This window comes from Pelodiscus sinensis, chromosome 8 (genome assembly GCF_049634645.1).
Source record: "Pelodiscus sinensis isolate JC-2024 chromosome 8, ASM4963464v1, whole genome shotgun sequence".
NCBI lineage: Eukaryota > Metazoa > Chordata > Testudines > Trionychidae > Pelodiscus > Pelodiscus sinensis.
This window is the reverse complement of record NC_134718.1, coordinates 61,442,711-61,453,931: the sequence shown is the minus strand read 5'-3', so window position 1 is coordinate 61,453,931 and position 11,221 is coordinate 61,442,711. Positions and strand designations below refer to the sequence as shown.

The window sequence follows — 11,221 nt, the reverse complement described above, 5'->3', positions numbered from 1 at the left end:
ATTTCTCAGCTCTCTCCTTATTTTTCATAAAATCCTGAATCCTCAGTATACAAGAGTCATAATCTGCTTTTTGGCAAACATAATATTACAAAGCCATTTAAGTCTTAGCTATAGTTTCCAATATGGAGAGAGCTGGATCAATCTGTACAACCCTCCAAATAATCTACAACGTATGTAACTATTCCATCTTCACTCTGTATCACGTTAGGAAGTAAGCAAATACAGGAGAAGTAAATTTAACTATATACTTAAACCCGCTACTTTCTAAAAACATTTACTTTCTATAACAATTTTTACATAAAACCCAAAGATGAATGGTAATAAAACACTCCACCACACAACATTCAGAGCTTAATTGTATTTTATTTGACACTTTTGAAGACACAAGAGTACTCAGGTACAATCCTAACTAGTGGTGAACTGCTCCAAAGGTCAGTGAAATTTGAATTTATCTTGCACAGGGAGGTGAACACCACAATTACTGATATTTTATAATATAGTTTAAGAATACTCCAAGCAGGTGAGTACTGTAATGTTATGCCCAACAACTTTTATGCTATTCATCCACTTAAGCCACTTTGTAGCATAAATATGCAGCTTATCTCAGCTATTAAATCTCTGAAATATGTAATTAGGCCTTCTTGTAATAATGCATTCATTCTCCTATATATAAAAATCAGTTTAAGAATACTGATACATGCCATCTTTACCATTATTGTACATTGATCAGACTCAACCACGAAAAGTTGCTAACTTCTAAACTAGAGCTAAGCAACTTTGGGTCAAACTCTCCAGCTGTCACCCAAGCAGAACTCCCATTGAAGTCTTGGAAGTTTTGCCTAAGGACTGCAGGGTTTATCCCCTTAAGATGTAAATAGCACAATGTGATCTGAAATGCCTATTGATAAGTGTTCTGCAGGGAATTTGCTGCAGAATACAATGGAATGTCTATTCCATAAATAACTCAATTAGAAACTTGTGTCCTATTGAAGTTCCTACCAGTTTTGCAAGTCCAACAGCTGGCTCAACATATGAGGCTAAAATGGTCTTCCACATGCCACTTGCATTCTGAAGTTGTTTAAAGGGGCTACAAATAACAGCATGTTGTTGCAGTGTACTATTGTAATTCTAAAAGGCTAGGCTTTCTATTTTGGGGGGACAGAAGATGGATTGGGAATTGAGTGGTCATTTGCTCAGCAATCCAGTTTTATAGTGCTCTCATTAGATTGAAAGAGAAGTGTGAGGTGCAAAACTGTGGACACTCTTCTTGTGTCACAACAACAGAACCTTTTAAACAACTAAAACCCTGGATCAAGTTTGAATCTTTCAAAAGGTGACTATGAAAAGTGCAGAGAATCACTGCTGCTCTGGAGCAATGCTTCTGAAAAGCTGCAGAAGCTCCATTCACCAGCGACATGCTTGAAATTAACACTTACAAATAAGGGGACAAAATCAACCCTGCTGAACCTTCATTCAGCGGGCATTGCATCCACATAAAGCATTACTAAAATTAATTCTGCACTGACTTGAGGCCGTGTAAATACTTTAATATCAGCAGAATTGGATGGGGTATACATCTACACAAAACTGAATTCACATAATTTAACATTAGACGTAAGGATCTTAAACCTGCTTTTTGAAAGCAAGTCATATTTTGGTACTATTAAACAAAGTATTGGGCCAGATCCTCAACTCATATAGTTTGGCATAGTCATGATACCCAGCTACCTAGAGAAGGCTATGTAAGAACCTATTGCAGTATTTGAAGGCTCAGGGCAGAAGTTCTAAATTTTTACATAATTTACAGGAGAATTCATTCGTTATTATTATGCATTCTTGAAAATGAAATGGTGACCATTTAAAACAAGAATGAAAAACCCCAGCAAAAGACAGTATGTCTGTACAGTATGTTCAACTGCTGTGACTTGCATTGCAGGAAGACTGTTGTGTTATCTGGCATACCAACATTGCTCTCTCATTATTATAAGATCAGCCCTGCACATTCCACATCTTGCCATCTTTAAAAGCCTATAATTACAAAAGCTGAGAAGACTGTGTTATTTAAAATTAATAGCTGAATGCAATCAACAGAGGCAAAGAGCATTTTTATGCAAGAAAATAGCACTGTAGAAAGAAAGAGTCTGTACAGTATTTAAATATTGTATATACATAAACTTATATTGTTCACAACTCATCTTAAAGTTTCTCTTATTTGTAAACCAGGAAAGGCAATCAAAAAAATCTTACATTTAACATTTTAAGCATAGCAAGCTGCAGGAAACAATGCTAGCAAGCACAGTTTTTAATTATATAAGAAATATCTAGCCAGATAATGTGACTAGCATCCTCCAGACCCTTTTTATTTAATTCAGTATTTTTTTTTCACATTCTAGTAGGGAATTTTGCAGGAGATATAACAAATTCAAGGACAGAATACAAGGGCCCAATCCTGCACTCTTTTCTTAGGCAAAATCTCAATTAAGCAATATCCTCCAATAAGTACCGTAGTGTAGCAAGGGGGCATAAATTACTGAAGTGATTGATAAAGTTTCCTTTTAAAAAAAAAATCAGTAATGTCTTCTATGGTTTTAACCTATACCTAACTAAAGGAAAAGTGTTCAGCTAGGTTAACAACTGATCTTTCCATATCTTGAAAGTGCATTGCAGCAGGTGAAAAGGCAGCCTTACTTAAAATAAAAATGCTAAAAGTATTAAAAATATCAGCATTTTTCAGCCAATGCTACAGTTTTGTTGAAGCCCTCAAGATTGGACAGGGATTTGGATTTGAGTCTGAAATTCCTAGTCCATGGGTGTTGCAGGGATCTAGGAATGGCTCATCATTTATAAAAATGTATAAAATGAAAACTGCCCTGTCTGGCGATGAGGTGCTCTAGACGTGTGAGTGCTAGAAGACATTTCAGGAAAGCAGTATCATTTGGAAATCATGGTGACACCATGGACAGTGCTGTATTTGTCCTGCATTACAGATATAGATCCCTGATCGTGCATTGGACTCTAGTATCTGGTTGGTGAGCTCCCTGATAGACTGAGGTTTTTGTCTTCTGTCTCCCACCTTACTGCCTGTTCAGCATGCCTCCAAAATATATTTTGCTCAACAAAAATGTTTACTTTAAAATTTGTAACATTACTGTTGCAGAAAAGTTTCCCTTTTTCACTTATACATGCTTCTGGACAAGTCCTCTACTGAGCACTCTTCCAAAATGATAAAACAGTGGATTTTAACAATCACAAAATGAAATCAGAGATTTCAGATTAATACTAAAAAACCTAAAATGGAAAGATCCTTGTTATTTGAGAAATTTCAAATGTAAATCAGAGTAACAGTACAGTAATGTTTTTATCCAAATGAGAGCTTCAGAAATAAAGGCAGACATTTTCAAACCTGGCTCCTAAATTGATAGATAGGCACCTAGCACAGAAGAGTCCTGATTTTTCCAGACTGCTGAGTATACTCCAGTCCTAGACGTCAGTGGGAGCTGTGGTGGTCAGTATCTTTGAAAATCAGGCCTCTGTTCTTTATGTGCCTAAATACAGATTTAGAAGCCTAACATTAGGCATCCATATTTGGAAAAAATTGACCAAAATATCAAGAACAAATGAACACTGCAAAAAGGTGATTTGCAGAAGACAATGCTGATTAAATAACCAATGCCCACAACAATCCTGTAGGAAAATTTTTAAAACCATTTTGGGATCTTCCGCTGGCAAGAGTTCATACTATTTCAGTGTTGGGCAAAATACAGCCTGGGGGCTGGATCTGGCCCACTGAGCCGCCGGATCTAGACTGTGGACTACTCCACCAGGACCCTTACAGGCACTCAGCTGCCACAGTTTAAAGCGCAGTCTGTGTGGCTCTCTGCTCTACAGGAAGGGGGAGGCTTCATGTGATCTCCCGGCCCCCAGCCCAATCCTCAGCTCTTATAGGCTGGAAACAACAGGGCAAAAGAAATTGACCCCAGCCAATCTCTCAGCTCCTATTGGCTGGTAACAATCAACCAATAGGAGCTGAGAGATTGGCTAAGGGATGTGGGCAGCACAAGCCTCTTTTCTTTCCCGGAGCTGACAGATATGTGGAGGGAACAAGCCTGTAGTTTAAAGTGATCTGGGGCTGCAGCAGGCAGGGAGCCCGGCCTGCCTTGAGGGTGCTGCAGACTTAGGAAAGCGCCTCCCAGGCAGAGCCTGCCTCTGGCACCCCTGCTCCTCCTGCATCCCAACTCCCTCCCCCACCCTCAGGTCACCATCCAAACCCTCTGTACCCCCCTGCCCCAGGTCACAACTTCCTCCCAGACGCTGTACTCCCTCCTACACTTTTCCTCCAGGCCAGAATCCTCTCCTGCACCCAGACCCTACCCCGGACCCTGCACCCCAATCTCCTGCCCCAAGTCACCACCCAAACCCTCTGCAATCTGCACCTCCTTTTCCCCTTCTCCCAGGTCACAATTCCCTCCCAGACTTTCCACCTCCTCCTAGAGCCCCTCCCCCAGGCAGGAATCCTCTCTTGCACCCATTTTCCCTCCCTAACCCTGAACCCCCAATCCCTGCACACAGGTCAAAACCCCCTCCTTCGCCCAAACACCCTCTCAGGCCTCACACTCAGACTGTTTCCTGCACCCCAGTCCCTTACCCCATGTGCCCTTCTGTACCCAGCCTCCATCCTAGAGCCCACATCCCCTCTACAAAAAAGTGTGGCCCTTGACCACTTTCCAAAATCTTGGAGTGGCCCCCCCAACAAAAATTATTGCCCACCCCTGTACTATTTAATAGAGGTGGGATTTTCAAACACACCTAAGTGACTTAGGAACACTGGCTTTCAATGGAACTTGTGTCCCTAAATCTCTTGGGACTTTTGGAAAATCTCACTTGATTATTCAAAAGAAAAAAAAGTCCTTTGATATATTTCTACCAATTGGCTGTTCTCATCTAGCCTGCTTAAATTCAAGTGATTTGTGTCGTATATGAAAGTCAGAAAATGGAACAATGAAACAGACGTGCAGATGGGTTGTAGTGGAGAGGGGACTCTTAATAATTTAAGAAATCAATACCAGCTTTGACACTCTTAGAAGTGGCAACATCAATGGCCATGGCTTTAATCTCTGTGTCCCCAAATTGCATTAGTGTTTTGATCTCTCTCCGAGTTGGCACCAAAGTCTCAGTGCCTGTGAGATCCAGACGAAGAGTGCCACACTTTTTCACCCCGGGTTCAGTGATGAAACTGACATTATCTTGCTCCGAGCTGTAGATATTGATCACTATTACCAACTGAGAAGGCTTGGCAGGTGTGTAACTACGTGACACTGTTTCTCCAAGAGCTACAGATTGGTCGGCTGAGATAAATTTGTCGAAGACATCAGTGCACCAGCGTGTGCCATCTTTAACCAGCAGCTTCTCCGGCGGATGCTTTCCTTCTACAAACCGATTCAGGACTCCCACACCATAGGTCAGAGGGGAACGTCGCACTTTGATGACAGCAGGGTCTAGGCCAAAAAGGACAGCTCCCTTGAGGATAGTAAGGCCCACATCCTGAGGAATGATGATTCGACATTTTGAACCAAAAGCATTCTGGACAGCTTGTTGGAGTAAAGGGGCTTCAGCAAATCCACCCACCAGGAACAGAAACTTGACATTGGTTACTTCTGGCTTTTCAAACAGGTCACCTAAACAGAGAGACAAAGCCTGCTCAGCTGGGAAAACTTCCTAATGGCAAAATCCATTAGACTGTGGAATAATCTCCTAAGAGACATGCTGGGTACACCATCACATATATCCATGCATAGAACCAGAGAGAGTGAGTAGGTCTGAAATGGCTCAATGAACTCTGCCACTGCTATCACATGGTAGTCACACTTCCAAAGTGTCTTTTGTTCTGATTCTATTGGTCTGAGAGACAAATGTCCTGTATTTAACACAGAGGATGTACCTGAATGGAGCATATCCCACAAAACAGAAGAAAATTTTAAAGTAGTACAGTCTAGATTCACATTTTAAAATTTATTTTTATCTTAAGTCACATTTTTATTTGTTTTTCTCTGCTAGATAAAAGCAGGCACATTTCTGCACGAAACAATCCAACAGCCATCTTGGAGGCGGACAGGGAACCCTGCTATATGGAATATCCCTCAGGATCTCCTAGACAGCAGCTAGGTATGCCTAGACAAAACTGACTAATGTTAACTATACACTCCATAATATCACCCTTCTTATATATGTACCCTCTTAATTTAAATCTATGTTCTCTAGTTCTGGTCTATCCAAATCAAGTTTAATGTGACAGTTAAGTGAACCTAGTTTAAAGGTAACGAGCAGTCCTGTAGCACCTTACAGACTAACAAAGATAATATATTTGTTAGTGTCTACGGTGCCACCGGACTACTTGTTTTTAACGTTACCGACTAACAGAGCTATCTCTCTGAGACTAGTTTAAAGGTGTCAGTCATGTTGCCTCGATTATCTGTCAAAACAAAATAATCCTAGTTCTCTCTTTCTTTCTTTATATATAAGCTATTTTATTTCATTCATATTAATTGCCTTATTAAGCTCTGCTCTAAATAATTATACATTTTTTCATAAAGGATGCACCAAATTGGACATTATATTCCAAATACAATCAATGCAGTGTCTTGTAGAATGTTAAAATAATATTGTCATGTTTATTGTACAGAATACAATCCACTTGATACAAGCCTTAAATTCTTTTGGACTAAGAATTTAGACACTGGGTTTCTCAGTCTGGCCACATCATCTTCCATGATTATATTAATAAATCCAGTGATGTCTACACAAAGCTTGGAATTATTTTTACCCAGGTAGATCAGTTATTTTTTGTGTAATACTGAACTGGAAATCAAAACAATGCAGAATATGTTGTGGGGGACAATCCTGCATTGGCACAAGAATGAACCAGATGTCCTAATATGTCTTTGATTCTTTCTATTATTATCTCCCAAGCATTAATTTGGAGAGAGAAGGAAGAAAGGAAAGGAGGGAGGGAAAAAGGGAGGAAGGAAGGAAAGAATTTTGACTAATCATCAGGTTTTAGTCACTTGTATTCATGAAAGCTCAAGAGGAAATAAAGTTTATGCTTGCTTGCTCAACAGCTACAGAATACCTAGAAATTAAATTCCTTATCCACTATTTGTGGGGTCAAATTACCAAATTAAACATAATTCCCAGTTAGGGGCTGTGATAAATGAGATTTGGATAAATCATCCTTGAGTTTACATCTGGTCGGAAATTCATTACACCCCTTGATACATACTAAGATGTTGAATGATCTGGTCAATTGTAGGTTTGAAAAGGGCATTCATTGCATCTGGACTCATCCTGAGCATTCCTTGGGAAGACCATTTGACAAAGTCCACGCTGCAACAAAAGAGCAAAGGAGGCTGTTAAAACAAGTTCTAATTTTAAGAGTAAGCTGGTAGCTGAGATGTAGTGCATGTGGATAAGAAATACAATTTATGTTTCCTCTAACGTCTGCTCACCTGAAACAAAGCTAATGCATTACCCTCCCCCCCCCCCAAAAAAAAGTTGATCCTTTCAATTCAAGCAGCAGTAGATCTCAAGACTACTGCAAGTAGGCAAAAAAGATTAACAGGCTTGGGAACTCTAGGGAGGCAATTCTGTCCTTAGCAGTGGGTTGTGAGGTGCAGGTAACATGGCAAGGAAATTTTGTTAAATGAATACAGGGATAAGTTATTCCACTGCTGACACTCTAAAATGAGCTAGTTACATCTGGGTCATTTTCTCCTTTTCATTCACAAATATTTACCGTGTCAACTTTATAAGTGCTTTTCGTCCCCTTTTCTTGCCTTCTACATTTTTTGGCATTTACATTACTTCCAAAAGGCACCATTATGAATGATGAAAGGAAAAAGGGTATATAGTAAGTAGAAGGGTAACTTTTTGAAATGGGTCTTAGACTTAAGAGCCTAAGACCCATTTTCAAAAGTTATTTTGTCTTAGAATGGAATTACAATAGGATTTAGGTTCCTAAATAATTTAAGTGGTTTGTAAAATTTTATTCATGGTTTCCACACTGCCTCCATCTCTATCTGCAAAATGGGTACTCCAGTTTAAATAAATAATTGAGAAATAGAATTGTTTATACTTTTTCCAAAATTGGAAAAAAATCATACTCAAGTCTTCTTAGAAGACAGAGTTGTGTGGGAATGTTCTGAATATAGATGTGGTTGTGTGAAATATAAACTCAGTGCTGTTAATAATTTAGTCCTAACCATGTAGCTAGAAATACAGGAGACTGCCTCACTGTGAAAACACTGGAAATGGTACTATGTAAATGAAGATAGGTTAATTGAAACTCTCAGAAAAGTCTACAGTAGGATGCAAGTGTTATGGAGAAAACTCTTAAGAAAAGCTTGAATATAACTTTATTTTCTAATAACTCTATCTGAGGCATTATGATTATCCCACCATTAGACTTCACTTTCACACTATTATTCTACTCACAATTAGACTATTTTAATTATTATTCTTTCCAGCACTGAGTAGTTAATTACAAATCTATGGGTTCAATTGTCTACTTACTTGCTTTTCCTTAAGGCGTGTTCCACACTGTGACCTCGAAACTTCTTATAATAGTCAATGAAGGAGAAAGGCAGAGTGATATTCAGTGGATTGGTTCTGTCTGGGGCTGCTGCCCTTTTACGAGACTCAAATGCTATCATCAGATCGACCCAAGCAGCAGGACGCTTGATTTTAAATTGTTCAATAAAATCCTCTCCAAATATTTTACATAGAAGTCTTTCAAACTCATAGTCCACGCCTACAGAACCGTATGGCCCACCTGTGTTAGAAACAGAACACACTGTGAACAATAGTGTATTGCTTATTAGAATGTGAGACCATCATATGCAAATCCAGCTCATACTGACATTGCTAAGTAGTTTTGCTGACAGGAAAAGACAAAAAAATATGGATGGTTCCATCTTGAGTATGAGGAGGACAAGAAGGAGCATGTGTTCAGGAAAAGGTTTCCCTACTTACTACACAGATAAACACATACGCTGGGTTCATCCGTGATGACACTGGAGTCACCAAGGCTGAATATTCAGGACTAACTCAGGATTTCATGAGCGCTCTGAAAATTAAGAGATTGTTTCAGGTGGCTAATGACAAAACTCACAAGATTCTGGGAATCTGAATCTGGGATAGGAAAGTAATTTGAGGGGCTGAATTTTACTTCCTTGCCATAAACCAATCACCACATTTGATTTGAGACTTTATCATCAAGGTGCTTAACCCGTCTTGGTGCTCTCTACCTTTGAAAGTTAATGGGGCTTCTACATGAAAATGAAGAATACTAGTCAGCTAACAACTCACTCAGTTCATAGCCTGGTGGGACTTCACAACAATTTTTGTTCTATCAGCCTGTTGTATAGTGACCCCCTAAGTGCCTGTGCATGTTACCACAATTTACAGAAGGCCTACGAGAGATAAAATGGGAGAGGAGGTGGCTAGACTGCTAATGGTGGAACTCAGACCAACACTGGCAGTGAGCCAGAATGAGGTAGAGTTTGATATTGTCTCTCATCTTGTCAAAGGAAGTTTTACTTTTCCTCAAGTAAACATATACATAACATTATTTAACTCTATCTCTTGACTAGCAGTCAGACATTGCACAAAATTAATAAGGCCTTTTGAATGTTGATGTTAATAAAGGATGAACTACAGGTTGAACCTCTCTTGTTTGGGAGTCCCTGATCTGGCAATATCCTTGGTCCTGCAGGACCACAGATGTTGCTAGATCAGAGAGCCCAGCCACAGAGGTTGAGAGCAGCTGGGGCAGTGAAGGGCAGTGACCTGAGGGTAGAGAGCCCTGGGAGCAGCTGCCGCCACAGCGTACAGGCCTGGGGAACCCCGGGAGCAGCTGCTGCCATGCACTGGGCTGGGAAACCCCGGGAGCAGGTGCTGCCACTGTGTGTGGGGCTGGGGAACTTCGGGAGCAGCTGGTGCCCAGTGTGCAGGCCCAGAGAGCCCCAGGAGCAGTCGCCATCGCGTGCGGGGCTGGGGAATCTTGGAAGCAGAAGCAGCTGCTGCTGCCACACATGGAGCTGTTAAAACAAGACACGGAGCTGTTAAAACAAGACAGGGAACCCTGGGAGCAGCTGCTGCCCTGCGTGGGCTCAGTGTAGGGAGCAGAGCCCTGCAAGTTCTGTTCTGTTTGGACACAGACTGGCTAACCTTGTAAGGAGGGCTTTAAACTAGGTTTGTTGGGGGCAGGTGAGCAAAGCCCACAGGTAAGTGCTGCATGTGCGGGACTGGGAGATGGGTTGGAAATGGGGGGGACTACGGCCTATAATGGCAAGGAGAAAGGAGGGTCAGGGCACAACAGGGAGGCAAGATCAAATCAGTATCTTAGATGCCTATATACAAATGCGAGAAGTATGGGTAATAAGCAGGAAGAACTGGAATTGCTAACCAATAAATACAACTATGATATCATTGGTATTACAGAAACCTGGTGGGATGGGACGCATGATTGGAATGTTGGTATGGAAGGGTACGACTTGCTCAGGAAGGACAGACAGGGAAAAAAGGGAGGAGGGGTTGCCTTGTATATTAAAAATGTACACACTTGGACTGAAGTGGAGATGAATGTAGGAGATTGTAGAGAGTCTCTGGGTTAAGCTAAAAGGGGTAAAAAACGAGGGTGATATCATGCTAGGAGTCTACTACAGGCCACCTAGCCAGGTGGAAGAGGTGGATGAGGCCTTTTTTAAACAATTAACAAAACTATCCAAAGCCCAAGATTTGGTGGTGATGGGGGACTTAAACTATCCAGACATATGTTGGGAAACTAACACAGCGAGGCACAGGCTATCCAATAAGTTTCTGGACTGCATTGGAGACAACTTTCTGTTTCAGAAGGTTGAAAAAGCTACCAGAGGAGAAGCTGTTCTGGATTTGGTTTTAACAAATAGGGAGGAACTAGTTGAGAACTTGAAAGTGGAAGACAGTATAGGGGACAGTGATCACGAAATAATAGAATTCATGATCTTAAGGAAAGGTAGAAGGGAGACCAGCACAATTGAGGTAATGGATTTCAGGAAGGCAGATTTTGATAAGCTCAGAGAACTTGTAGGTAAGGTCCCATGGGAAGCAAGACTGAAGGGAAAAACAACTGAGGAGAGTTGGAAGTATTTCAAAGGGACGTTGTTAAGGGCCCAAAAGCAAACAATTC

The 11,221-nt window shown here is 40.8% G+C and overlaps 1 protein-coding gene across 6 annotated transcripts in view; it reads right to left on the bottom strand.

Annotated features, from left to right (window-relative positions):
- Positions 1–343: 343 nt before the first annotated feature.
- The window catches only part of HSPA12A (heat shock protein family A (Hsp70) member 12A), a 226,664-nt gene continuing 215,786 nt past the window's right edge, over positions 344–11,221 (bottom strand). For all 6 annotated transcript variants that reach the window (XM_075935387.1, XM_075935391.1, XM_075935386.1 and 3 more), the window contains 3 exons: positions 8,566–8,824; positions 7,277–7,380; positions 344–5,675 (listed from right to left, as the gene is read on the bottom strand). In XM_075935387.1, the coding sequence (XP_075791502.1) occupies positions 5,041–5,675; positions 7,277–7,380; positions 8,566–8,824 (998 nt within the window). In that variant the 3' untranslated portion in view covers positions 344–5,040. The remainder of the gene's footprint in view (positions 5,676–7,276; positions 7,381–8,565; positions 8,825–11,221) is intronic.